Source organism: Dichotomopilus funicola (genome assembly GCF_033296635.1).
Source record: "Dichotomopilus funicola strain CBS 141.50 unplaced genomic scaffold C8A04scaffold_34, whole genome shotgun sequence".
In the NCBI taxonomy this organism is placed as follows: domain Eukaryota; kingdom Fungi; phylum Ascomycota; class Sordariomycetes; order Sordariales; family Chaetomiaceae; genus Dichotomopilus; species Dichotomopilus funicola.
Genome location: NW_026944055.1, coordinates 225,580 through 252,206, shown reverse-complemented (window position 1 = coordinate 252,206; position 26,627 = coordinate 225,580). Strand labels below are relative to the sequence as shown.

At 57.3% G+C, this 26,627-nt stretch overlaps 8 protein-coding genes across 8 annotated transcripts; 5 read left to right on the top strand and 3 right to left on the bottom strand.

Annotated features, from left to right (window-relative positions):
* Nucleotides 1-1,271: 1,271 nt before the first annotated feature.
* On the top strand, nt 1,272-2,555 carry C8A04DRAFT_12435 (mannan endo-1,6-alpha-mannosidase; the record flags this gene model as incomplete). The annotated part of the gene is made up of 2 exons (XM_062777340.1): nt 1,272-1,359; nt 1,420-2,555. The coding sequence occupies 2 exons, from the start codon at nt 1,272-1,274 to the stop codon at nt 2,553-2,555; spliced, it is 1,224 nt and encodes a 407-aa protein (XP_062636730.1).
* Nucleotides 2,556-2,856: 301 nt separating this feature from the next.
* Nucleotides 2,857-4,249, bottom strand: C8A04DRAFT_37551 (histidinol-phosphate aminotransferase; the record flags this gene model as incomplete). The annotated part of the gene is made up of 2 exons (XM_062783912.1): nt 2,857-4,063; nt 4,176-4,249. 2 exons carry the CDS (start codon nt 4,247-4,249, stop codon nt 2,857-2,859), a joined length of 1,281 nt encoding a protein of 426 aa, XP_062636729.1.
* Nucleotides 4,250-5,510: 1,261 nt separating this feature from the next.
* On the top strand, nt 5,511-6,619 carry C8A04DRAFT_37550 (uncharacterized protein; the record flags this gene model as incomplete). The annotated part of the gene is made up of 2 exons (XM_062783911.1): nt 5,511-6,459; nt 6,543-6,619. The coding sequence occupies 2 exons, from the start codon at nt 5,511-5,513 to the stop codon at nt 6,617-6,619; spliced, it is 1,026 nt and encodes a 341-aa protein (XP_062636728.1).
* A 1,288-nt stretch (nt 6,620-7,907) lies between these two features.
* C8A04DRAFT_28998 (uncharacterized protein) lies at nt 7,908-9,917 on the top strand (the record flags this gene model as incomplete). The annotated part of the gene is made up of 3 exons (XM_062780854.1): nt 7,908-8,223; nt 8,541-9,303; nt 9,374-9,917. The coding sequence occupies 3 exons, from the start codon at nt 7,908-7,910 to the stop codon at nt 9,915-9,917; spliced, it is 1,623 nt and encodes a 540-aa protein (XP_062636727.1).
* Nucleotides 9,918-11,035: 1,118 nt separating this feature from the next.
* On the bottom strand, nt 11,036-12,307 carry C8A04DRAFT_12420 (SGNH hydrolase-type esterase domain-containing protein; the record flags this gene model as incomplete). Its single annotated transcript, XM_062777335.1, has 1 exon — nt 11,036-12,307. One exon carries the CDS (start codon nt 12,305-12,307, stop codon nt 11,036-11,038), a length of 1,272 nt encoding a protein of 423 aa, XP_062636726.1.
* Nucleotides 12,308-13,789: 1,482 nt separating this feature from the next.
* On the bottom strand, nt 13,790-14,671 carry C8A04DRAFT_28996 (glycosyl hydrolase; the record flags this gene model as incomplete). The annotated part of the gene is made up of 2 exons (XM_062780853.1): nt 13,790-14,117; nt 14,184-14,671. The coding sequence occupies 2 exons, from the start codon at nt 14,669-14,671 to the stop codon at nt 13,790-13,792; spliced, it is 816 nt and encodes a 271-aa protein (XP_062636725.1).
* A 1,679-nt stretch (nt 14,672-16,350) lies between these two features.
* Nucleotides 16,351-18,561, top strand: C8A04DRAFT_37547 (Carboxylesterase family-domain-containing protein; the record flags this gene model as incomplete). Its single annotated transcript, XM_062783910.1, has 2 exons — nt 16,351-18,291; nt 18,394-18,561. The coding sequence occupies 2 exons, from the start codon at nt 16,351-16,353 to the stop codon at nt 18,559-18,561; spliced, it is 2,109 nt and encodes a 702-aa protein (XP_062636724.1).
* A 2,122-nt stretch (nt 18,562-20,683) lies between these two features.
* C8A04DRAFT_12466 (rab-GTPase-TBC domain-containing protein) lies at nt 20,684-24,368 on the top strand (the record flags this gene model as incomplete). Its single annotated transcript, XM_062777350.1, has 5 exons — nt 20,684-20,932; nt 20,993-21,308; nt 21,364-21,979; nt 22,142-22,734; nt 22,852-24,368. The coding sequence occupies 5 exons, from the start codon at nt 20,684-20,686 to the stop codon at nt 24,366-24,368; spliced, it is 3,291 nt and encodes a 1,096-aa protein (XP_062636723.1).
* Nucleotides 24,369-26,627: the final 2,259 nt, after the last annotated feature.

Sequence of the window (26,627 nt, the reverse complement as noted above, 5' to 3'; positions counted from 1 at the left end):
TCGAAATCGTCCAACCTTGAAGTCTCGTGTTGTCGGTTGGCTTTGTGCAGTCGCGCGGCTGTTGTTGCCCATTCCCAGCAGGCGCTGTCCAGTTGGCTGGACTGAAGCCCCCGTTTCAGGTTTCGGAACCAGGACCGCCAAGACGGCGAAGTTTTGTTCCCCACCAATCGCCAGCTGCAAGCCCCTGACGACTGCTTCTTCAGGCTCCAGCAAACCCGCCGCCACGGTCAACGGCGCATAGGCAGATCGCCAGAGATCGAAGAAGTGCCGTTGAGAGTTCCTGGAGTTCCTGGCTGCAAAACCTGGTTCCTGCATTGGTTCTCGACCGCCCGCGCGCCGTTTGGGAGTGAACCCCTCACTGATCAGCGCGACCAGCTCCACGTTGGCCACGATGCCACGCCACCACATCGCTCACTGCTCCCACTCGAGACATTTGTCCCCGATTTTCTCTCCGAGTCGGCGCCGGGGCGGGGGTTGAAAGTCCAAAATGCAACCCCTCGTTCGTCCAACATGCGGGAGGCGCACCGCTAACCTGGGAGCCTGGAAAGAAAGAAACGAAACAAAACAAGGGTACCAAACGACCGAGGTCCTCCTGCCAGGATGCGAGCGAGCCAGACGTGCCAGACTCCCTCCCATGAGCGCTCCGGAAAGGGAAAGACAGTACATGTGCGCCGTCGCCAAACTTCGGATTGGCTCTTCCTTGCGCTTGCTGGGATCGGTGAGACCTTGCTAAGCATTTTGGGCCAACTTCGCGCACACCTCTTACTTGTTGCGGACTCTGTGGACCGAAAGACGGGCGCGGGATCCGTTGGTTGCCGTTCGACGGCCGCTTGACGACCGGCCGGCTCCTCCACTCCTCCACTCTTCCTTTTAAAGGATGTAAAAGCCCGCGGCCCTCCTTGACCACCATTTTTGAACCGACTTGAGTCCGTCATTGGCAGGCCTTTGCTTCCTTCTTTCTTCACCCTCTTCTTGTCTGCCACTATTCCCTCGTTCAGCGTGTTGACCACCAACGATCGTTTCCTTTCCAAGCATATTCTGCCGCTCTGTTTGTCGTTCCAAACTGTGTCAACCCTTTTGTTGGACTCAGTAGTCGTCAACAATTCTTGATCCAGGCCACTTCCGGAGACTTTGGATCTTGCACAACACCAAGTACTCCAACTAACACACGGCATCTATCGGCATTATCTTCGTTTCTTGCTCGCGGGCGGCAAGTGGATCGTTTTTTATTCCATCTTCACTACTTGAACTGCCTCGGAACACATCCCAGCATGTATTTCAGGTCCCTCAAACCCGCGGCTGCAGCCGTGGCCGCCGTTGCTGCTATCGCCCCTAAAGACTTGAAAATCGATGATCCGAGTAAGCATTACTATGGCCCGCCTTGCCGGTAGATGCAGCTTCCTGACCACCCATCCACAGCTTCTATCAAAGGCGTAGCCAAGACCATTGCCGCGGGCGCCATGTCCTACTACTCCGGTACCCCTGACAAGTTTGTCGACCTCCCACAGCCCCACTACTGGTGGCAGGCCGGCGCCCTGATGGGCAGCATGCTGGACTACTCGCATTACACCGGCGACACGAGCTACGACAAGCTTATCTCGAGGGCTCTCTTGGACCAGGTTGGACCCGAGTTCAACTATATGCTGCCGTCACACTTTGGTCAGGAAGGGAACGACGACCAAGCCTTCTGGGGATTCGCCGTCATGTCAGCAGCCGAGAGGAACTTCCCGCACCCGGATGAGAATGTGCCCTCATGGTTGCAGCTGGGCGAGAACCTGTGGAACTCGCTTGCTTCGAGGTGGAACACGACGGACTGCAACGGTGGTCTCCTGTGGCAGATCTTTGCCTCCAACCCGAACGGGCTGGATTACAAGAACACGGTCAGCAACGGAGGCTTCTTCCAGATCTCGGCTCGCCTCGCTCGTGCCACTGGCAACAACACCTACCTGGAATGGGCCGAAAGGGTGTGGGACTGGACCGAAGGGGTGGCCATGATCGACAAGTACTACAACGTGCACGACGGTGCGAGCGCCAGCAACAATTGCAGCGACATCAACCCCGTTACCTTCTCCTACAGCGCCGCCATCTATCTATACGGAGCGGCCGTGCTGGCCGATCACACCGGCGACCAGAAATGGGCGAAACGCACCGAGGGCATCCTTCAGGCCGCTGGGTCCTTCTTCACCCCATTCTCCAACGCCACCAACATCATGTACGAGCATGCTTGCGAACAGGTCTACTCGTGCAACGTCGACATGCGCAGTTTTAAGGGCTACTTCTCTCGCTTCGTCTACGCCGCGAGCCTGTACGTCCCGACGATCCAGTCCACCATCGACGAGAAGTGGCACACCACAGCGCTGGCGGCCGCCAAGGCGTGCTCGGGTGGTGACCAGGGCACGACGTGCGGGCAGAAGTGGTATGTTGGCGGGTTTGACGGGCTCGCTGGGCTGGGCGAGGAGATGTGTGCTCTTGAGACCATCCAGGGGCTACTCGTGGGCGATGCTCCGGCCCCGTTGAAGGGAAAGGACATCAAAACTGTCCGCACTTTTGCGTAAGTGTTTCGGCGGTATGACTTATGATTTGAGTAGCGTTCAAGACGGTTTTGGGCGGGGGTCAGATTCTCAGCAGTCACCTCCCGCGTTTTGTACATATCACCTTTTTACATTCTACTAGTCCAGTAGGCTGGACTGGCACTTTTAGGGGTCACGATTGAGGGTCACAAAATAGACGGGCATCCATCCATATTCACTGCCATCGAATGCTGTTGTTTTGTTTCAGCGCAACACACATTTTAAATCCATTCTAACACCTTTCCTCTTACCCTACCACGGCGCTCACCTCAGCTTCCTTCACCTCTTAACCAGCAGCCGTCGGAACCCCGCGGACCTCAGCCAGCGTCTTCTTCAACGAGGACAAAAACCGCGTAACCTCCTCCTCGGTACCGACCGTGATGCGCAGACAGCCCAGACACCCGTGCTCCTTACCACGGAAGCGTACCACCACTCCCTTGGTCTCGGCCAGTCGTTCGTACACCGCCAGCGCCGTGACATTATCCGGCTTTCCATCCTTGTCCAGCATCTCGTACAACAAGAAATTACTATCCTCCCCACCACGCAACCGACCAACCCCTTCCACCGTCGCCATGCCCCGGACCAGCGCATCCCGCTGGGCAATCAGTCGCGCGCGGTTCTCCCGCATGTGCGGCAACCCACCCGTCTCCGATACGGCATACTCCGCCAACCCAGCCGTCAAACTCGAGATGTTATACGGCGCCTTCAGACTATTCAGCAACCGCGCAATCGGCGGGGACGTAAACGCCGCGCCGAGCCGGATGCCCGCCAACCCGAACGCCTTGCTCAGCGTCTGCATGACCACCAGGTTCGGCCATTCAACAACCCATTCCGCCAGGCTCGCCTCAGGAGCCGAGAAGTCCACGTACGCCTCGTCAACAATCACCACGCCGTTCCACGTCGGGTGTTCCAGCACGGCCTGGATATCTTCCTTCCTCAGCAGCGCGCCGGTTGGGTTGCCCGGAGAACAGAGATACACCAATTTGATGGTGTCCGAGTCCGGGGCGGACAGCGCGGCCGTGACGGCGGGGACATCGACGCCGAACTCGGGGGCGGGGAGTAAAGGGACCTTGACCAGGCCGACGTCGTTGACTTGGGCGGAGACGGAGTACATGCCGTAGGTGGGGGGGCAGACGAGGATGCGGTCGCGGCCGGGGGCGCAGAAGCAGCGGAGGAGGGCGTCGATGGCTTCGTCGGAGCCGACGCCGACGAAGAGGTGCGCGGGGGTTAGGGTGCGCGGGGTGTGGGCGTGGGTGGTGCGGAGTTGGCAGAGGAGCTGTTTGAGGGGTTCTTGGTGGGGGTCGGGGTAGCGGTGCAGGGTGGTGAGGTCTAGCGTGGGAAAGGGGGTGGGGGTAGGAGTCGTCGCTGTCCCTGTGGTGCTGCCATTTTGGGGGGTGGAAGATGGAGGGGGGAAGGTTTTGTTCTGGAGAGGGGGGCCGTAGGCGTTCTCGTTGGCGTCGAGGAGGATGTTGGTGCCGTCGTCTTTGTAGTCGCTGAGATGATCGGGTTCGTTAGTTGGGCCCCGTGAAAAGGATATGTAAACAAAAAGGGATGCACAATAACATGACAACATATCAAAGGAAGATGAATCCTCAAGTCACTTACTCCCGAGCACAACGATAGGGCTCAAGCGCCAGAATGTTTGGTCTGGCGCATGCCTCGAGATTAAAAGGAGACATGGTGGGCAGAATGGATCAAGTAGAAATGAGCGTCACAATTGGGTGAGTTTGAAAAGGTACTCAGGGTCCCCCTTTTGAGTTCCCTTGTCAACTTCAACTTGTTGTGAAGAGTCACAAAAAAAGAGTCATTGGGAATTTAAAGTGAGGACCCAGCGCCGAACCCGGAGCGGGTCCTCGACAGATGAGTTGGAAATGTCTCCTGTTAAGTTATCATAGAGAGTTTGAAGGTGCAAAGAACTCTCAACTAAAAATCACATTTGCTAAGGAACTCCTAAACTCTTTCACCACAATCATGCTACCGCCTGTCAGTTTTGTCATTAAAAAGGAGGAATGAGCATCGAGAACGCGGAATCTTATTCTTTCGTACCCCTCGTGATACCCTAACCCTCGGTGGGGTAGCCACCCCCACTTCCTGTTCCGACGCCAAGCCCTTCTAGAAGTCGTACCGAAGTTAACTTTTCTGTTCCCCTGGTCCGGTTCGCAAGCTTTCCCCAACTTCCCCAATTCCCCCAACTGTTCTCTTAACCTTTGCCAGGTGAGGAGGAGCCGCGGCAGCTGAGCATGTCCTCTGATAGCCCATGGATTTTACATAGTACAATTCGTAACGAGTACAGTTCGTAACGACCTGCTATTTTGGCCTAATTCCGACAAGCCCGGCCCTTTCTCTCTCTCCCGGGCCATGGTACCAGGAACGAGTACGAAGTAGTTCGTCGGCCTTGCGGCTCGCCAGGAACGTTCGGGCGGTTATCGAAAGACGATGTAACGGCGCGGCTCGTCCAAGGGCCTTCCGTCCCTGTCGACCGACATGTTCCCTCGGGGCATTGGTTTCCGCAAAACTTGCTGCTCTTTCGAGTTGTTTCTCGCGCTGAGGTTTGCTTCGAGCAAGGTGATACTATGCAATTCCCATTGTTCAACAATACTTGTGTGTGATGACCTTAAGGAAGACATGCGTGTGAGGCCGATCAACGAAGCTAGTACGGAGTAATTATGGCAACAAACCTCACGTTCCCACCCTCGGGCATCCGGAGAAGGAATCCCCCAGAGAACCGGCAGCAAGCGGGGAAGCAGGTCCCTGTTCCCGGGTGAATGGGACCCAAATTATCCAAGAGAACCGAAGGACCAGACGTTTGCTGTTGTTTAAAGCCCCGATCGCAGCTCTGGCCTTGCCGACAATGACTGTGGTTCTTGTTCACGCGTCGACCCTCTGTGTTTCCGCCCTCGAGATACGCCACGACCCGTCTCCCAACTCCCTTCCCACACGATGCGTGCCTCGTTGCTGCTCGCCGGCGCTTCGGCTGTCCTAGCCAAGTGCAGTTTCGATACTCTGGTCACCTTTGGCGATAGCTACACTGACAATGGCCGCCTTGGATATTACATCAACAACGGTGGAAAAGCTCCCCCGCCGGGTAAGATGCACGACGAGGGCAATGTCACAGCCTCTGGCGGCTTGTCCTGGGCTCAGTTCGCCGCTAAGAACGCGGGCGCGAAACTGATGGACTATGCCGTTAGTGGTGCGGTATGCTCCAACAAGATCGTGTCCCGCAACTTCGACTACATCAACCGAACGTTCCCGGCCATCCTAGACGACGAGCTTCCGTCGTTTGAGGCCGACATTGGCTTCAAGGCGCTGTACCCACACCGCACGGCAGGTAACACCGTATACGCCGTATGGATCGGGACCAATGACCTGGGTTTTGACGCGTTCTTGTCCGACTCGCAAACCCCCGGCTTGACTATTAGTGATTTTGCCGAGTGCATCTTCTCTGTGGTCGATCAGGTCTACAAGACCGGCGGCCGGCGCTTTGTGCTGCTCAACGAGGTACCGCTGGAGTTGACGCCGCTGTACAACACCCCCGACAACGGCGGCACGCTGGACTCTCAGTTCTGGAAGAGCAAGAGCAGCTACAACATCACTGAGTACAGCCAGAAGATAAAGGAGTACTCGTCCCTGGTCAACACGATCCTCGACTATGGCGTGGCTGTCCAAGCTTCGATCAAGAAGCGCTGGCCTGACGCCGTTGTCGACGTCTTTGACGTCCATAGCCTCGTCAGCGATATTTACCACAACCCCGCCGATTACCTCGAGGCACCGCATGATCCCGCTCTCTACTTCCACCACTGCGAGCCGGCCGGCAGCCCATGTGTCGACCAACCCGGCTCGCTCAATGGTTATCTTTGGTACGACGAGTTACACCCGTCCAACAAGACTAGTAAGTCCTCCTTGTGCTCTTTGTCGTTGACATTCACTGTATGGAAATGAAAAGCAGTGTGTAAGTGCTGATGCTCGTGTTAGGCTCCATCATTGGCCAGCATTTTATCGACGTGGTGGCTGGCAAGTCCAAGTACGGATCCCGTTTCCATGGAAAATAAGTGAGAGGGGCTCAGATGGCAGAGACATTGGATTTAGCGACCTGCGTAATACAATAATTGATAAACTCCAAGAAAACGTATTGAATATTTCCGACGGTTACCCATGCCGGTTCTTAGCGGTCTCGGTGGATTTGCAAGTTGCATTGGCGGGGTTGATGAGAACTTCAAACAAATCTTCGTGATGGCAAGAGCAAGCGATGGGCGGGTGTCAATTACCCCTGCACCCACACGGGTCGTGCCCCACTTTAGCACCGCAGAGTTGTCCAATCATGTTAGCGAAAGCTCCTTCCTGGCCGGGGTACGCCCCACTCAACCCGCTTTTCTGTCCTCTGCAATTTGCATCTGGCCCTCGTGGCATTCTCGCGACACGCAAACCCTTCGCCCTCCGACACGCCGCTTGCCGATGGCCAAAGCAGCACCGGCATCAGCAACCAGCAGACCGATACACCCGACGTCAACCCACACTAGCATCCCCCCAATTCCTGGCATTTGGCCGGCAAGCCCTACCTTGATTATCTTTCGGCTCCAGCACTTTCTTCTCGGGGTCTGTCTTTCCCCAGGCGCTGTTCCCCCGCCTTGGCACCTGCGACGGGTCACGCCTGTCCACAATCCCCGGCATTTTGTTGTGTCCCACTGGACACAGCAGCACACAAAAGCCGCGAAACACAAAACGGCAATCCCGTGGGTCTGACCATCGGACGGGCGATCGAAAACCAGCCCACTGCGCGCCCTTCCTGGTCTCTCTGCAAGGCACGCTGTGCTTTGAGTTGCTGGACTGCCCGCCGCGCGGACTGGCTCTGTTGTGGCAAGCGAAAAGCGGCGGAGCACGCACCACTAGTTAACCTCCCCACCTCAGCAAACAGGCGAGCTGCTCAGCCCTTTGGAACCTCCTCAAGGGGTGAGACTGTCACTACTTCGGGGAGTTCGCACCCAATACACGCCTCGGTCGATTCTGTGTCCTGCCTGCTCTTTCCATCTGCTGGTCTCACTGAACCGCCTTTCACTAGTGAGAAAGGGCGAAGAGTTCGTCAGAGAACTCAAGAGGCTGCCACTCGGTTGGACTAGGATCCCAGGTGGCTGTCCTGCGTCCACAAGAGGAGAAATCGGCCGTGTGTGCCAATCCCCGGATTGGTAGCCCTGTCGCCTTTTCCCCACACCCGGCCGCCGCAATTCCTGATCTGCTCCGAGACGGCCTCTCTCTGTTCCATCCGCCGCTCCTCCTCTCAACCCCTGGCGCCTCTCGCCCGGCTCTTGGCTTGGGCAGCCTCCCGCCCAAATAGCAAAAGCCATGTATTCCGCTCCTTATGGCTACCCAAATGCCACAACCGGCCCCATCTTCAACGGCGCCCCACCCCAACAGCAGCAACCTGGGGGTGCACACCTGCAGTCTGGCGCGGGCCCGAGTCAGCAGCAGCAGCAGCAGCAACATCAGCAGCAGCAGCAACAGCAACAGCAGATGATGTATAACTCGCAGCAGTTCCCCATGCCGGGCCAGCCCGGCGGCTTTCCCGGCGGGCCCAACCCGGCTCTGATGGGAGGAGGTGCCGGTCCTGCAGGAATGATGCAGAATGCCGGCATGCCGCACATGGGTGCCAATGGTCAGAGTAAGCCAGACCCTCCTCTACGTTTCCTTTCCGGCGTCTGTCGCTAGAATAGTTGCTCCTTCGCTGGCCCTACTGTTTACCACAGCAGCGTGCCGCTTCTCTCCCGTGGGCCTGTTGGAGGGTTGGACGACCCTCTCCCCTCTCTCGTCACCCCACCCTCTTCTTCGTCTCATCCCACCTTGACTTGACGCAGCGTTTCTTCACGTGCGACGGTTCCACCTCAGTTCAACCCTTACCTCACCATGGTTCCCCCATTATCCAGCTTGCTATATTGTTTGATGTTACTTGTGACGGAGGCTGACCTGTCCCTACAATAGTGCAATTCCAGTCCCCTCTTTCTACCACCCCTTATGCGTCTGGCATTCCCTCGTCTGCGTCCCAGCCGCAGCTGCCGGCCAACTTCATGATGTCCGGTCAGATGGGGCCTTACCAAATGGGCATGGGCATGCCCGGTCAACCGCAAATGCAGCAGCAACAACAGCATCCGCATCAGCACCAGCACCAACAGCATCAGCAGCATCAACAACAGCATCAACAACAGCATCAACAGCAGCATCAACAACAGCATCAACAACAGCATCAACAGCAGCATCAACAGCACCAACAGGCAATGGCGCAAAGGATGCTTCCTGCTCAGCAAAACCCTGGTGGCATGTCCGTCTCTACACCCCAGCGGCAGTTTAGCCAGTCACAAGGCACACCGACCAGCTCGATACACCCGCAGCAGCCTCAGTTCTCTACGCCACAGGCTCAAGGTACCCCCCAGAGCCAGACGCCAACGACAGCTCAGCATCCTCCGGCGTCGTTGACAACACCACAAACACCAACTTTCCCTACGGAGCAAGGACAACCGCAAGCTAACGGAGTCTCGAGTGGTTCCACGCCTCAAAGTCCTGCGTCTGAGTCGCGGGATAAGGAGAGAATGGGCGTGTTGTTGGAAATCAACCAAGAGTTGCTGTATGAGTCAATACAGCTCGTGAACAGCAGGAATGAGTTGAAGAAGGAGCAGGCCTCGGATGCAAAGAATCCCGATATCGATTATGCGGAGGAAGAAAAATCGGCCAATCTCGACTATAACCAGTGAGCTCGGTCCTCCCCTCATCCTTTGTTCATATATCACAGGTCAAATGTCGTGCTAATCCCGTCACAGATGTATGAGAAGGCTCCAAGCCAATCTCACTTACATGTTTGCCCTTGCCGACCGCAAGAACAAAACCCCGGGCCCGTCCCCAGCATATCTCACTGCCCCGCCTCTCAACCTGCAGCTCAAACTCAAACTCCCCCCGAGCACCCCGGACGACGCCATCGAACGCCCCGCCGACCCGGCCGCTGACCGCAGCGAACGTGACCAGGTTCTCAAGTCCCTCTATAAAAAACTCCAGTCTCTCTACCCCGGTGTCGACCCAAAGAAGGAACCAGCCGTTCCGCCGGCTGGCGCCGGGGCACGCGCGCCAAATCCAGGGCCCCAGGCTGGCGGTGGAGGTCCCAATTTTGGGGGAAGTGCGGGGACACCCGGGACAGCGGGTGGGAAACCTCCCGTACCCCCCGGCCCGGGAGCTGGAGCGGGGTCTGCTCCACGGAACGGTCAAGGGTCGAGCCAGAACAGCCCGGCACCGATGCAGGGACAGAATCAGGGTCAGGGCCAGGGCCAACCGTCGGTTGAAGGAATTACGCCGGCAATGATGCAGGCTTAGTGGGCCGTTGACGGCGGGGCTTTCTGATGTTGGGGCGGTGGGAGTCGGGGAATGAGGAGAACGACAGGGGAAATGTGTTATTTAGGGTGGGAGGTCGAAACGGGTAGGGAGTGTACGATGGAGGGATTGATGGATGGGTATTCACCCCAGAGTGAAGGTTTAAGTCGTTGTTTTTTTCAAGAAGGATGGTGGGGCTTTTTATTTTTTAGTGAGTGCAATTCAGTACATGGTTAGAGTTTCATATCGTTGGCGCAGTTGCAGGGTTTGAGTCGGTTAAGTCAAGATCAACATAAGACGACGATGCACCATGGCTGATAGAGAGAATTCGGAGGTGAGGGAGTGTTGGTACGCAAATCGGTGTTTTAGGCAAGGGATAACGTTAGTTTGAATGGAGAATTTTATTGGTTTCTCCTGAGACCTTGTTTCTGTGTGCCGGTCGCGCGTGTTTCTGAAAGTAACTTAGTTTCTTAAAAAAAAGAAGAAAAAAATTATTAACCAATTCCTTGTTTTAGTTAGTTACCTAAACCGGAGATAAATCACAAGACAAAAGTCCCGAAAAGAGGACTCTAACACTCAGTCGTGTTCCCCATCCGGCGACATCCTGATCTACAAGCCGTACACAGCACATTTGTTTAAAAGGGGGCCGGAATGGAACACCGAGGTCGGCCGGTGTTGAATTCACCAAATCACACAGGGGTCAAGAGGCATGTCCTGTGGCGTCAGTGGCGGAATTAGTCAGCAGAGTTGTCGGCGGTCCCCCCATTCTCATTGGTATGGCCCGGACTCGAGCCTAAACAGCGGCGCATAGGGCGCTCTCATCGCCGGCATCAAATTATCAAGGTACTTATTCTTCGTAACGCCAAAGGAGTTCTCTAGCTGACGCCCACAAGAAATCGACCCCAAAAGCATGCCCCCTATACTTCGTATTATAGGTATGGTTCACTAGCTAATCTGGGTCACGGGATCTATAGGAACAACCGGTGCCTGTCCGGAGTAAACGCAAGTGCAAGCACTCAAAGAGGGGCCGGCTACCAAGAACGGTCGTGCCGAGACACATCTACATCACGACTCTCCCACCCCAAAGACTCAGTCTTCTCCCAACCTCACACCCTTCCCCATTACCACCCCAACGCGGACTTGATCGCCTGCGCGAGCACAGTCCCCTCCGCCGCATGCGTCGCAGCATTCGGATGATAATCACAGCCCACATCGCTCCCCTGCGTCGGCCAGTCGACAAAGTGCGCCTTGGCGCCCAGCTTCGAGACGGCGCTCTTCAGGGCGTTGGTCTGCGTGGTCTTTTGCGCGTCCGACGCGGCGGGGTAGTAATCGCTCAGCATGGGCGAGCCAACTAGGAAGAAGTGCGCGTTGGGGTAGTGCGTCTGGATGCTCTGGACAAAGGACACCAGCCCGTTGGTGTACGTGGTGATGTTCAGTCCGTCGCGCGCGGGGTAGGCGTTGCCGGAGGCGTCCCATGATATGTAGCTGAAGTCGTTGGTGCCGAGGTTGATGACGACGGCGGCGGGGGACCAGGTCGAGGGGTAGGTGTAGCTGTTGTCGGCGTCGTTGGCGCCGTAACGGGTGTAGAGCTCCGGGATGAGGGGGCTCGTGTCGACGCTGCCGGTGGCGATGTTGCGCACTACGCCCTTGCCGCTCCAGGCGATCACGCTGTAGTCGGCGCCGAGGGCGGCGGCGGCAAGGGCCCCGTAGGTTTTGGGGTTATCTTCGAGGGCCGCGTTGTTGGTGCACGGGTTGGTCCCGTCGAGGCCGTAACCCACGGTGATGGAGTCGCCGATGATCTCGATCTGGCGGGTGGGGACGGTGCCGGCGACGAAGGCGCCGTTGGTCGTGAGGGAGCCGAGGGAGATGGAGCCGTAGGAGGGCTCGGACCGCTTGCGGAGGGTGACGGTGTGCGTGCCTTGGGAGAGGCCGGCGGGCGTGGTAATGCTGGAGCCAAAGCTGGTGATGACGACGGGAGCGCCGCCATCGACGACGAGGTCCACGCTGTTGGTGCCGCTGACGGAGGCGATGCCGATGGTGGCGGAGGTTCCCGTGAATGTGAAGGAGATGCCAGAGCCAGGCCAGCTCAGCTCCTTGGTGTTCGGGTTGACGCGGCCAAGATAGCGAACGCCAACAGTGCCGGTCGAGGTGGGCGGGGTCGACGTGGTGGTCGACGTGCCCGAGGCAGGGCGTGAGGAGGTGGTCGACGTCGCCAAAGTGGTCGCGGCAGCTCCGGGCTGGCACTGGCTGTACCAGTCATTGACGGAGACACAATGGTATCCAGACACGCAGCTCTTGGCACCGGCAAAGCCAATGCCACCGCACTGCCCCCAGGCACCGCTCTGAGCGGCGGCACCCGAGGCCAAGAGCCCGGCGATGACAGACGACTTCATGTTGACACACGACCTCGGGTTGACAGACGACCTCGGGTTGACAGACGACCTCGTGTTGGTAGGTGACTCGAAGGAATGCTCGGTGGTTGTCGATGGAAGCAAGAGAAGAGGAGAGATCTTTATTGACAAAACCGAGCTCTATATAGGGCTCGCGGTCGGGTTGATGATGCCATCGAGTGCATCGGAGAGCGGTGCGGTGCCGGATGCGGAGCCGGATGCGGAGGCGGAGGCGGAGGCGGAGGCGGAGGCAGACGCAGAGGGGGCTGAAGCTCAACGTCCCTACTCCTTGGTAGCGTCCCCTACGCAGTGTATTATTTCTCGGCGTCTTAGTGTAGTTCCGGAAAAGGATTCGGAGCAAAAGTCACATGGCGACCCCTAGACGGGCAGAATGGTATCCCGATCGGAAACCCCGCGAGGCGAATCCGACAACTCTCCACCATCGACGATGCTCAACTCCAACAACACCAACGGGTTGCGGTAGAACGCGGGCCAGCCTCGGACGAAGGGCAATCAGGAATGCTCATTCCAAATCAGAGCAGGAAGTCGAGGTGGGCTCCGTCGGATGCACGGGCAGGCGACGGGCGAACGGGACAGGACGATATATAAACCAGCAGCAGGAGGACTGGAGGTCTGGCCCGGGGCAGGGTCGCTTATACGCCCAATGGTCACGACATCGGCCCGATGCAGCATTTCCCCAAGGGGCCATCTGAGGCGCGCCGACAACCTTGTTGCCCGAGAGAGTGGGCCGGTTTCCGGAGGTGTTGCCTCCGAGGAAACATGCTCTAGTGTCCACAGTACCTAAGCTCAAGGGGGTTACTCTGGCTTCGACGGACGCATGGTGAAGTCGTTGTGTGGATTGAGTTCTGACGCTGTGGGTATCACGACAAAGCCGCTGTTCTTTTCTTCTTTTTCTTATTGAATTTTTTTTCCTCTTTCTGATTCATGAAGCTAAGCAGAGGTAGGACGTTGACTGGGCGTCGTATTCGCGACGGAGCACTCGGTCTACTATGTAGCGAGGCGAATAATGAGATGCAACGTAGATAAGCGACAAGCCGCTGCGCATGCGCCCGTTATTATACCGACCGCTAACACCTGTTGTGTGTCGCAGAGAAACCCACAATTGCGCCAAGGACGGAGCCCTGGTGTGTGTGTCGTGCATGAGGGGTTTCCAGGTTGGACTCGGGGTGCAACAATTGCGTACACTACATAATGTCACATAATGGTGGCCTCGAAATCTGGATCGACCTGGTGCTCGGATGCCCTGAGCAACAATCGAGGAGGACAGGGGTCAGACGAGCCCTGAGAGGCTCCCGAATGCCACCTCCCAAACGGGTGCCGGGAATCCGGGGTCGAGGCCCAGCGAGCTAAGGCCGGATACCATTTCATGGAGAAGAGAATTCGCTGGCGCGGGCAAGTATCCGTACCTAGGTACTTATTCTTGTTTCCAACCTAACTCCGCCGCAGTCGGGCCATCAGATAAAGTCAAAAGCCCTTGTCGCCGACAACCCCGCTCAGACAAACCATAGGTGGTTGTGATTCCGGTTTGGGTTTGGGGCTAGTTAGTTCTGCAATGTTCGGGACCGTCTCCGTCTCCGAGATGTACTGCGCAACTCCCGTATAGCTCCACCGGTTGACGTACGCCCTGGGTGTGCCGTCCTCGCAGTCCAGTCCCGAGCCGGCGCCGTTGCAGGTGGCATACACTCCGATCAGCGTGCCAACGAACGATCCCGTCCCGCCGCTAAGCAGCTCCGCCGATGCCTTACCCAACTCCACCTTGGTCCTCTCATCCGCCGCCAGCATCGCCGCAAACCTATACTCGGTCGGCGTGGTCATCTGGATCTGCAGCCGGATGGGCTTACCTGCTTTGCCTGCTCACCACCCCTTAGGTACCGCGCTCGCCTTCGTCGTCTGGCCCTGCCCGTTCCCCGATGCATTGAACCGGAAACTCAACTGTCCTCCGTCGTCGTCCAACACGACTCCTAGGTGCACGTTCTTGCCGTTAAGGCCGAGGTACTCGTAGATCACGTAGAAGGTGCCGTGGCGATGACGGATGGTTGCCGCGTACATGCCTTGTTGCTGCTCCTTGGTGGCCCAGCTATAGCCGGGGAGCTGGGACTCGCAATTCCACACATGGCCGATGTGCTTCCAGTTGATCAAGCCCTTGGAGGCGTAGACGGGCAGGCCGGGGAAGGTGACGAAGGTCGACGTCACGCAGTAGAATGTGCCGTGGATCTGGATGCAAGATGGGTCGGAGCTCCAGCCGGGGAGAACAGGATTGTAGTAGGTTGAGTTCGAGTTGTGTGCTAGTGCCGCCACTGCTGACCCGGCATGCAGCGCCAGAGTCAAGCCGGAAAAAACCTTCATGGTCGAGAATCAGTCGCCACGGGATCATCAAGAGTTTATTTGTTTACCAGAGCTTGCTTACCAGAGTTTGTTTACCACGTTTATAACCACGAGGTCCTCCACTTTGTTTCTCAACCAGAAGATGGTCCGGCTACGATTTAGGCCTTCTAATTAGATTGAATTGACGGATTGCGATTAAAAGCCTGTCGTTGTCGTTCCGGTCGAGGTTGCCTTCCAAGTCGCTCGCAGCTAATTCTTCAGGCACTGGAGTTCGGGTACTGCATCTTCGCCCCGACATCCCCGGAGCCAGTTTCTGTAAGGCGCGCACTCTATCCAGGGCGGCGGTGTACATAGTAACCGATCTCGGGAACATGGATTGCAACTACGTTAAACTGTCCCGGCGATCCGCCGGCCTGTTGCGGGGATCGAAGAAAAGGATGGATATAGCACGAGCGGCTGATTGCCGGACGCTGTGAACATCCCGGGCTGTTTTCAAGAATTGCTTGGTCGGCCTCTGACGTGTTGTTGGCTGGGTGGGAAACATGGTGATGGAATTGCATCACGCGTTGCAAAAAAAAAAAAAAAAACAGCCCCCGGGACGGCAGTACGGAGTAACTATTGCCCTTCCCAGCCGCGCCGGGTGGCCGACGGAGGAAAGAGTGCCGGGGGAGCTTCTGGACGGGCATCAGGGATTCTGTGCTCGCGCTACTAGCTGCGAACTGACTACTATCTAGCTTGCTAGGTAAGGTAACTAAGGCCAGCCGAGATCGCCTCCGGCGCTTCGTTTGTGTCGAGTATTGGTACCGACTGCTCGGTTTTACGCTGTTATTGAGGGGTGCTACGTATTCGTATACTGGGAGTGGTATTGTCACACGGAGAGGCTGATCCAATTGCTGGTGAGGTGAGATAGGCGACGGCCCAGATGCAACTCATTCCGCTCACGGTACGACGTCCCAGACCGACTGCAGCGAAGGGCCGTCTACATAGTACACTCGACGTTCTAGGCTTGGAACTTACAAGTCATCAGATCCCTCCCGCAAAATGGCATGCCACTAGCAAGGGTCCCGGGGCGAATTCCTTCTCGAAGGTTGGCCCGCTTAGCCGATAACGTTAGGTCAGCCCCTGTCCGGCAAGGACTTCGGCTAGGTACGAACAGCTAGGACCTTACACTACTTCGTCCTTAGGTAGGTATGGTGTTACCCCTCTCTTTGGAATGCGGCTAAGGTTACCCACCGCAATGGTCAACACCAAACCCTGCTCCTCGCGCGCAAGCACAGAAGGATTTCGCAAATATGATATCGTCGCGCGTGCGTCTGAGTGGTTGATCTCGGGTCTCCCGCCCGCATCTCTTGGTGGCTTATGCAGGACTGTGAACATGTCGGTGAGTCCGCGCGGGAAGCATGTCGATGTCACCCGTGCCGTGCCGCACTTCGGGCATCCGGCTCGGAGGTCGGCCATCAGCTCCGTCGGTACCTGCTTTCTGCCCCATCGACGTTGACCATCTCCACTCCATCCGATCATGCTGTTACGGTGTTACGGTGCCATTTTCTCCTAGTATAAGTGCCTCGTGGAGGTGAGGACAACGCGCGGCTTGTTCCATCTTCAGCCACCATCACCGCCTCGGCCATTAATAACCCCACCATCAGGAGCTGTACTGTGTAGGCACCTCTCCCTCCTCGCGTCGTCTGCTGCCTGCCAACATGCGACTCACCCAGCCTCCAGCAGCCCTAGTGCTGCTGGCCGTCCGCGCGGCCGCACGGTCGATCCTGGACAAGTCGTCGTCGCTTACCCTCCTGTTCCAGAACAATCTGGATCCCCTGGACGACGGGAACCATGTTGGCGCCCTCCTTCTCGACCCCATGCCCTACAGCGCGGGCGTCGCCGCCTGCGCCAGCCTCCACGAGACGCTGGTTACCCCCGACGTTATCGGCAAGCACCCCCAGGACTTCGCAGACTCCCTCCGGTACCTCCAATTCTCCGGCCATGTTCGCCCCAACTCGCGCTTCTTCGTCGCCAACGCCACCCTCAGCGTCCCCGTGGAGGCCGGCAGCAAGCCACGGCTCGAGCCCATCAAGGCTGCCGATGGGGCTCTGAACGTCCTCTGCACCCAGTCCGAGCGGGCGGCCAGCGCAGACGTCTCTTCGCCCTCTGCGTCCAACGCGGTGAGCGTCACATCGGCCGCTGGGAACACGTACCTTGGCTACCGGAACCTGAAGTCGTTCCGCTTCCTGGGCATCCCGTACGCCAACCCCGTCTCGAGGTTCGAGTACTCGACCGTGTACAGCAAGAAGGGACAAACCATCAACGCCCAGGGCTACGGCGCCAACTGCGCCCAGGCGTACGATGACACGAGCAAGGAGGACTGCCTGTTTCTCAACATCCAGACCCCTTACCTCCCCGGCACAGCCCAGCCGAGAAGGAGGAGCTTGAAGCCCGTGCTTCTCACCATCCACGGCGGCGCCTTCACCGGCGGCAACGGCGGGAGCGGGTTCGACGGCGGGAACCTAGTCTCCCGAGAGGACATCGTCGCCGTGAGCATCAACTACCGGCTCACCACCCTCGGCTTCCTGGCCATTCCCGGGACCGACATCAAGGGCAACTTTGGCATCGGCGACCAGGTCACGGCCCTGCGCTGGGTCCGCCAGAACATTGCTCTGTTCGGCGGCGACCCGGCCCGCATCACCGTGATTGGCGAGTCGGCCGGCGCGGGGTCCGTCAAGGCCCTGATCGGCTCCCCTCCCGTCATCCGGGAGAAGCTCGTGGCCGGGGCCATCGCGCAGTCGAACCTGGGGGGCGGCGAGGGCATGGGCCCCAGCGCGTCGTACAGCACCACGTACAGCAAGTACTACACGATCGAGCAGTCGTACGCCGTGGCGGGCCAGCAGATCTTCCGCGGCGCCGGGTGCAACCAGACGCAGCTCGACGAGCAGATCCGCTGCCTCAAGGCGGTCCCCGCCAAGACGCTCGCCAACCTGCCCGACGTGGCGCGCTACGTCGTCCAGGACGGCCATTTCATCAACGCCAGGCAGCTCAACGTCGCAGCCCGCGACGGCAGCACCGCCCACGTCCCCGTCATCTTCGGCACGACGGCCCACGACGGCGCGTCGTTCTTCCCATACCCGCAGGGCGGCAACTTCACCTCCGAGGCCGACTTCATCGCCGCCGCGCTGGGCGTGGACGCGGCCTCGGCGCGCGCCATCCTCGACAGCCAGCTCTTCCCGCTGTACTCGACGGGGAACCTGTCGCTGGACGCGTTCAACGTCAGCCAGCGGGTCATGACCGACGTCGGGTTCCGCTGCATCGACGAGGCCATCGTGTACGGCGGCGCGCGGTCGGGCGTCTTCCCGGCGGCCTACTACTACACCTTCGACCGGACCAACGGCGGGTACGACCCCAACGGGCTCGGCGCGACGGGGCTCTCGGCCGGGCCCGTCACCCCCGGATACCCGCTCGGCAACCCCAACCTGCCCTACTTCCGCCTGCACGGCGCCGAGATCGGCTTCACCTACGGCAACGTGCTCCCGCGCGATCCCGCCGATACCAAGGCCACCCAGCTCATCACCGGCTTCTTTGCCAGCTTCGCCAAGACGGGCGACCCCAACCCGCCCGAGGCGTACCTGCGCGCGCGCGGCTATTCCGAGGTGAGCGTGCAGCCAGCCAGCCCTCTCTCCTTTTATTTTGTTTTCGTTTCCTTCCCTCCAACCTACCTATGCTAACCTGACCTGCCCCCCCTTCTTCTCCAGGCCCTCGCAAACCACCGAGAGAGCGGCCCGTGGCGCCCCGTGTCGAGCGAGGCCGGCCCCGGCAAGTCGCTGGACTACCCGGCGCGGACCATCTCGCTGCCGGACCGGGCGCAGTGCGCGTGGCTGAAGTATCCAATCACATATTATTTGGACCAACGAAAGAGTTAGCTCCTGTAATAAGTTGTAAAATAGACGTTTGTGTGCTGGTTTGGGGATAGCTGGGGATAGCTGATTGGCGGCGTCGTAAGTGGTTTTGCGATGACATGTCCGGCGTTGAAAAATGGACAGATGGTTACGTGGTGCTCGCTTGCGGTGCAACGGTTTGGGTTTGTCAAGATCCCCGCAGCCAGGTCATGAAAACCCAGCGATTGCACGCCAGGCAACTCCCGAAACCCGTAGCAACACCGCCGCATTCCCCTCGCGACTCAGCTCCAAGTTTCTTCAACACGAACCCAGTGCCGCCGGGAAGGTAGGGGGTCTGGATGTTGAGAAACATGGAGGAAGTCCTCCTTGCCCGTGTCATCGTACGGCTGTGCGCAGTTTGTGCCGTAGCCCTGGGCGCTGATGGTCTGCCCCTTCTTGCTCTACACTAGATGCGCGCAACAAGGTTGAAATCCGGCCGTGTTACTAGTACAGGTACGTGCTTGGACCCCTATTTCCCCGTGGTGTAGTCGGATACGAGGGACCCACACCACGGGCACCCGTGAATTCAGCAGCCGGTTGCTTCCCCGGGCCGGTCTTCTCGGACAGGACCCAGGCGGTCGGGTCGCGGGGTTGCTGCAAACCGGGTCTCCGCCCTTCCCTCACACATTTCTGATGAAGGCTTCTTGCTGAACTCTAGGGCCGATTAATTCGGTCGGATGGTCGGATGGGTCTGCGAACCCCCTTAACTTCCCCTTTTGTGAGCCGAAACTGGACGTCGGTGAGCCTTGTGGTTTTTTTTTTTTGTTTTCCATGCTCAGCTGAAGCTGCGCGAAGACAAAGCATTCAAGATGGGCGCGTGTGAGTAACAAAACAGTGTGATTGGTATGGTAAACGAACAAATGGCTTCATCCTTTTCCTTGGGGTTGAGTGATGTTGCTTTTCCAAAAGGGGTTGATGATTGTTTTCAAGGTGCTGGTTGGCTGTTCGTTCGACGTTGCTTGTCGAGTTGCTTTCGTCCCTGACTCCCTGCAGGCGGCTGCTGCTGTTGCTGCAGTGCTCTCTGCTTGCTGGAAACGCGGCAGCGGGGAGAATGCAGGGGGCAGCCTTGCTTGTTTTCGAGCCCCACTCTTCCCATTCCCGCCCCGTGGCTCCGCATCGAATTAGTGATGTGTTTTTGCCGCCTTAACGACCCGATCTGGCGCTTCTCCGTCCTCCGTCCGTCACCTTCCGATCTGAACACATCCGACAGGGACGAACGCAGCGTAGTGTAGTGTAGACTAACCGCCGGTGGATTGGGTAATGCGCTTGTTTGTCCCCCCGAAAAAGCGAATTTGAGTGTACCAGCTTTTGGTCCTCTTCGATCGTCTCGTGCTGACCTTCGGCGGTGGGTGTGAAAGTTGCCCCGCATTGCCCGTTTGGACCTGGTTCCTGCAGGCACTTATTGCAAGGATATCCAGGGGCTCGGCTCGAGCTTTCTGGGACCGTTCGTCCCGTCGAAAAAGCTACTTGCATGCGCTTCTCTGTTTACGCCGCAGCCGATTTTCATTCCCCTTTTTTTTCCTCGGCGCGAGTTTTTTTTCGCGTCTGTGATGAATCTTACGGCATTCAATAGTCGATTGTCAGCTTCGCCTGGGTCGCCTTAAGCCGTGGGCCGCCTGTGATCGAACCGTTTCAGTGTCCTCAGCCCCTATGTGAAACTGGGGGAAAGGCTGCCCTGCCCAAGCAAATCGCATGCCAAGCTCCACACAATTCGAGGTCGACGATCTTGACCACCTCGATCCACTTCTTCGCGCCTAGCGGGTTATCCCTGCTTCGTGGTCTTTGAAAGCTAGCACACAACGCCCTTTGGGACGCCAGGCGCTTTTTCGAGAAGCGTGCCGGCGAGAAAAAAAAGAGGAATCAACGACGACGAGATCCCAAAGAGGAAGGATACGCCACCGTGGCCTAGATTTTGGGGAAACACCCTCAACGCGATATTTGGATGACGGGCGAACACCGGTAAACCGGGAGCTGGGACCAGCGTTTTCGCCAATTTCTCAGAACAACACGATCCCATCCCACGATTTTCGACGCGAATAAAACTCCACCGCCACGCCCGACTTTTCGCTCACGCCCCCGGAGCCGCGGGATTGAGTCGGCGTTCGGGATGGAGTCTGACCAGCATGGAGGGGATTCACAACGGGCTTGGGCGCCCACCGACTCAGCGTTGCTGCGAAGCGAAACCGACCCAGGCCCGATCAATTCACCGCCACGCGGTACAAATATCAAAAAGGAAGCGACCGACCACGACTCTCTCGTCACCGTCCGCCTCTCTGAGCCATCGTCGCTCCAGGTGAACACGACAGTACCGCCAAGCACGATTCTGCCGAGAAAGAGCCCGCTGCCGACTTATGCAGTCAGTAACGCCACATCCGAGCCCGAGACATTGGTCAAAGAGGAGGGGGACGGTCCCGAGCGGAACGATGGTGATGATGGCGGCGACGACAACAACGACGACGACGATGACGATGACGATGACAGCGAGTCGGAGATTTTCGAACCGGAGACCTCAGCGTCAAATCGCCGACCAAACTTGCTCCAGGAATTGGGACGATCGAGCGGAGAGAGTGCCAGCGATGGGGCCAAGAGACCGAAGTACAGAAGCTCGTCCTCGAGCACGGGGTCAGAGAGGGTCGACTGGGACGAGTTGCAGAAGAAGGAGGAGTTGGAATTGAAAGGCCAAGAGCCGGGCCATGTGCGTCACAATATCCCACTGAGCTGCAACATGCTGTGTTCACCACCATACTGACAAAGTCTTACGATAGACCACCACCGCATCAACAATAGTCAAACCCGGGCAAGGGATTGGTCGAACTGGCACGGACCTGAAGAGCACGGGGACCAAAGCCACCACTACCGCCATGGCCGCCACTAGAGGGCGGTACCCTCGCGAGAGCAAACCCCGACCGCCGTCGATGGCGCAACTACGCAAAATGGTCACCGGTCCGAGCCCCTCCGCCTTGCGGTACTCGACCCTCCCGCCGACGCCCATGACCGAGCTCGAGTTCTACTTGGCGCTAGTCAAAGATCCCAAGCAGACCGCCGCCCGCCTGCCGACGCTGCTATCAAACAAGGTCCGCAAAGGAGTGCCGCCACCGCTCCGTGGCGTAGTATGGCAGAGCATGGCGGGCGCCCGGGACAGCCATCTGGAGGATGTCTTTGAGCGACTGACTGGCGAATCGAGCCCGTACGAGGGCGTCATCAGCAAGGATCTTGGTCGCAGCTTTCCTGGTGTTGACATGTTCCGCGACCCAGATGGTGATGGCCAGCGCATGCTAGGGCGTGTCCTCAAGTGCTTCAGTCTCTACGATACCGAGATAGGATATTGCCAAGGGCTAGCGCTTCTAGTCGGGCCGCTGCTAATGCATATGCCGGACAAGCAGGCGTTTTGCGTCTTGGTGAGGTATGTGTTACTTTTGCCCTATTTTTTTTCTCCCTCCACCTCCTTTCTTTTTTTTTTTTTTTTCTCCCCCAAGCCTTGCGCCAAGTGATAACGCTACCGCGCTTGCGAATTCCCAATCACGTTTCTTGGCCAGAATGTGGCGGGCTAACAGATGCGGGCTAGACTGATGGAAAACTACGATCAGCGCCAATGTTTCGTTCCTGACCTGGCGGGGCTGCACATCCGAATCTACCAATTTCGCGAGCTGTTGCGACAGCATCTGCCCACACTGTCGGCCCACCTGGACGATTTGCAGGTTGAACCCGCCTATGTTTCACAATGGTTCCTGTCGTTCTACGCCGTAACGTGCCCCCTGCCAATGCTGTTTCGCATCTACGATGTGATTTTCGCAGAGGGCGCGTCGGAAACCATCATGCGCGTGGCGCTGTCGCTCATGCGCAAAAACCAAGTGCGAATCCTAGGCTACACCGAACTCGATGATGTGATGCACCTGTTGCTATCGCGCGGCGTGTGGGATTGCTACAATTACAACGCCGACGAGTTTGTCCAAGACTTTGTTGCACTCGCCAACGTCGTTACCAAGGAGCGAATGATAGCGCTCGAGCAGGGGTACAAGGAAGCTAAGATTACCCCCAGCGCCAATCACCGTGGGGCAGAGACGGCACATGCCTCTGCGGATGCCGATGTCACTACCGCTGCCTCCCGTTTCCTGGGTCGCCTTTGGGTCGCCTCGTCCGCCCCCAAGCTTACAACTTGTCTGCCGCCAACAGCACCTGCAGGAGCTGCTGCAACAACAACAACAACAACAACAACAGCCGCGCCAACAAGGGCTGCGACACCTACACCAACACCAATCTCATCTTCGACATCAGCATCATCCTCAACATCGACATCTTCAACATCGACATCCACCACCGCCACTCCCACCCCTAACAACAATCTCAACCCTGGGCTCGGCGCCGCGTCGGGCCCCCTTAGCATGCTTCGCCGCAGCCCCTCGAAACAGAGCCTCTCGTCGATGGAGGCCGCCTCGTCTACGACATCATCTGCCGCCAGTGTTCTTAGCTCCGTGTCAACCGAGGCAACCAATGTCTCCCGCGACAGCTCCGCCGACGACTTCTCCCGGGAAGCCACCCCATTGCCGTCGTTCAAAATCCCATCACCCGCTGCTTCCTTCTCCACCAGCATCAACACCTCCCGAGATGGCAGCAAGCACCTGCACAGCCAAATTGAGGACCTGCTCACTGCACTCAGCGAATTACAACGGAATCACACCCTTTTGGCCAATCAATTACAACGCGAAAAAGAAGGCCGCGAGGAGGACCGTCGGGCGGTCCGATCTTTGCTGGATGGTTTGCGCAACAAGGCAGAAGGGAGCGACGACAGTAGTGTGGTCGATTCTTCTTCAACAACAAAAACAACGAGTCCCAAGCCGACAGCAGAGCAGCTTTCCGATCTCCTGGACGCTGTGGAGGAGCGGTTTAGCGACTCGGTCACCAGCTCAAGGTCATCTGCATCGGAGACGAAACAGCAATTACGAGACGAGCTGGCACGAACAAAATCCCAATTATCTCAGGAGCGCGATAAGACGAAGGGGTATAACCGCAAGGTGCAAGAGATGGAGCAAGAACTATCCACCGTGAGGGAACAACTACGGGATACCCACGCGCACGTACGAAACGTACACCAGGAGAAGCAGCGCATCGAGAGGCAGATGCAGGGAATGAGACTACGAGCCTCGGACACGCCCGCCACGGCGGACAAGTCTGAGTGGCTTTCTAAAACAGCCAGCAGCAGTGGCGGTGCGGCCGCAGGAGTCGGCCTGCGGGAGCTCAAACTCGGCCGCAGCAGATCCACACCATCCCAGGCTGCATCCATCTACAGCAACAACAGCAGCAACCGTGTCTCGTCCATGTTGACGATGAAGAAAAAAGAGAGCCACGAGTCCCTCGCATCGACCGCCGTGCTGGGCCCGACCGATGCCTCCTCCGGCACTTCCGGCCTCGATACCTCCTCCGCATCTCTCACGACCCCGCTCAACGAGACCGATGCGCTCCTGCTCGAACTTGTCCAGGCCAAGACGGCCGAGGCGGTCGCGCGCCAGGAGCTCGAGGAGGCGAAGCAGAAGTTGGAGCAGCTGCGGAAAGCCTTTGGCCTTGCGCCTGGGGAAACACCCCCGGTAGGGATGTCCCACCATCATCACCATCATAACCACAATGCTGGCAACGCGGCGCAGTCGGCGGCGGCTACTGCCATGGGCATGTTTGGGCGGTTAACGGGCAGTACGGTAACGAGTCCTGTGATGTCTGAGTCGCCGTCAAAAGTATCGTCGCCACCACCACCAGCTGCAGGGGGCGCTGGTGGGGGGTTCTGGGGGTGGAGGAGGTGATGATGCATTACCGCCCACCTCTTTTCATATTATTCTCTGTTCGCCCCGTGGCTTTTTAAAACCATTGTGGTCACCTTCCCCTGTTCTTTTTTCGACTTTCCACACACATACGCTGTGGGATCTTGATTTCTGGCGACCTTGAGGGCATTTGGTGATACATTGTTGGGTTAATTTACTGGGGCATCGGAAAGTTGGAGCTAAGAACGTCGCAGGGCGGCTGAGTCTGTGAGCATCATGATACCAGGTTTCTACTTTTTTTTTTTCGGTTCTTTTTTTTTCTTTGCATGCATGCATGGCGGATGGAGAGACGAGGGAAACTGGGCCGACTTGTGTCTTACTGGGAGGAAGGAAAGAAAGTGCATATCCAAGGAAGCATTCTCCGACAATGTGGATGGGACAGGGTAGTGATATAAATTAATCCAGGGTCGACTACCCCATGATCAATGACAATATTTGAACAGTTCTTTTTCCTGTCCTCTTGATCTTTTTCGTCTTTTAACGACGAGGCTTCAACAATGTGTTCTTACTGCCCCGCCGTTTCTCCTACGAGCTACCTATGATTTACTGGTCGGCTAGAAACAAAATATTGTTCCCATCCATACCTTCTTAACTCACCTCTCAATGTGTTTACAAGGACGCGGAAATATTCTGTAGCTCGAGGCATTAAAATCGCGGCGTTACTTGGCTGAAATATGCATACACTAGATGCTGACGACACGAAGATAATTATCCTAGGAGAGACGACAGTGATGCCGGTACCACACAGTACAACGAGGATAGACACAGTGCCCGTTTAGTCGACTCGCAGCAAGCACCTGCAACCCTGCAGAACAACACACATATGAGTCGGAACGGGTCTTGCTCTTGTGGGTGGGTGTGGGCCAACTCAAACGTCATTCGTGTTCGCGTGCTTGATGTGTCGCGTGCCAGCGTCAGGCCGTCGCTCAAGAGAGCTTTTTTTTCTTTGGGGATTGCTCGCGACACGGTACGTTGAACTTCGTTCCTAGTTTCCTCTCACCTGTTTCCCGTTAAATTTAGAACGATGTATTTTTCATAAGGCTTCTTTTCCTACTGCGTCATCATCTCTTCCCCTCTTGACTGTTATCGTTTATTGAATTTTCTTCTTTCCTTTCCCCACCTTCCGTCATCGTGGTATTTGGCTGGGCGGTCTTGACGCATCATTTTGGCTCAGAATCACATGGGACGAATGGGACCAACAGAGGGTACATCCCAGCATGCAAGACTTTGTTAGAGCAGCCTCAGTTTTGCGTGTATTTTTAGTGTCTTGGCCAGAGTTATCTAACAAACCAGGATTTAGTTACTAGTACCTCGCTTATCCTGGGCAGGGGGGCAAGGGGGCCGGGGATTAAATCTCTGACAGGCATCAATCGATATTGGATACAACCGAAAGCGTTTGGTGGGGCCGAACCCGCGATTGCAAGTTTGCACCGCGAAAGACTGTTGCTGAAATTAACGGTGGATTTTGTGGGTTTGCTTTCATGTTACCCGTCGACCGAAGGCGACCATAAAGAAAACTAGCCAAAGGGTTTGTGGTCCTAACCCAACGGGGGCGGATTTTGCTTCTTGCGGCGCAGAGAGAGATAACAAACTGCACTCCCGTCCCGCAGGTCGGGTGTGACGCAAGCTTGCAGCTTTTTGATAGGGTGTCCCGGCGCTGGCATGATGAGATCATTGCACTGGTGCTGAACGCCGATTTGGAGTGCCTGCAGCAAGCTGGCGAGCTCTGGAATTGGTGGACACGGGGGGAGATGGTGGGGACCATTTTCAAGCTCTGGGGCGAGCTTTTGGTCTGGGCTCGCTGGGCTGTCGGATCTGGGTTGTGGTCCCGGAAGTCCTTGTCATTGTCGGCGGGACTGTGACTGCCTGCAAGTTTTTTTGATAAGCTGGCTGAGCTGGGTGGGAAATAATAATTCACCCTGGAGCCTGTCTCAAAGCCCTCATTGCTTCCTGCCTATCCCAACTTCTTGGAACACACACCTCGACCTCCATTTTCCTTCCACAACACCAAAATTCTTCACCATCCAGACCGAGCAAAACGGCAGAAAAAAGCATCTCTTGTCGCGATACACCTGGCATCCCATCATCGAGCTTTCACTTGCGTCAAACCGTCGTTCGCAGTCGCCATACTTTTTTCCCCTCGTGCCCCTCCCTGATCTAAACGTCACGGGTCCCCGGCCGCCCTCGTTACCCTCCCGAACCAACACCGTTTGCTCACGCGCTCGTCGCGACAACGAAGAA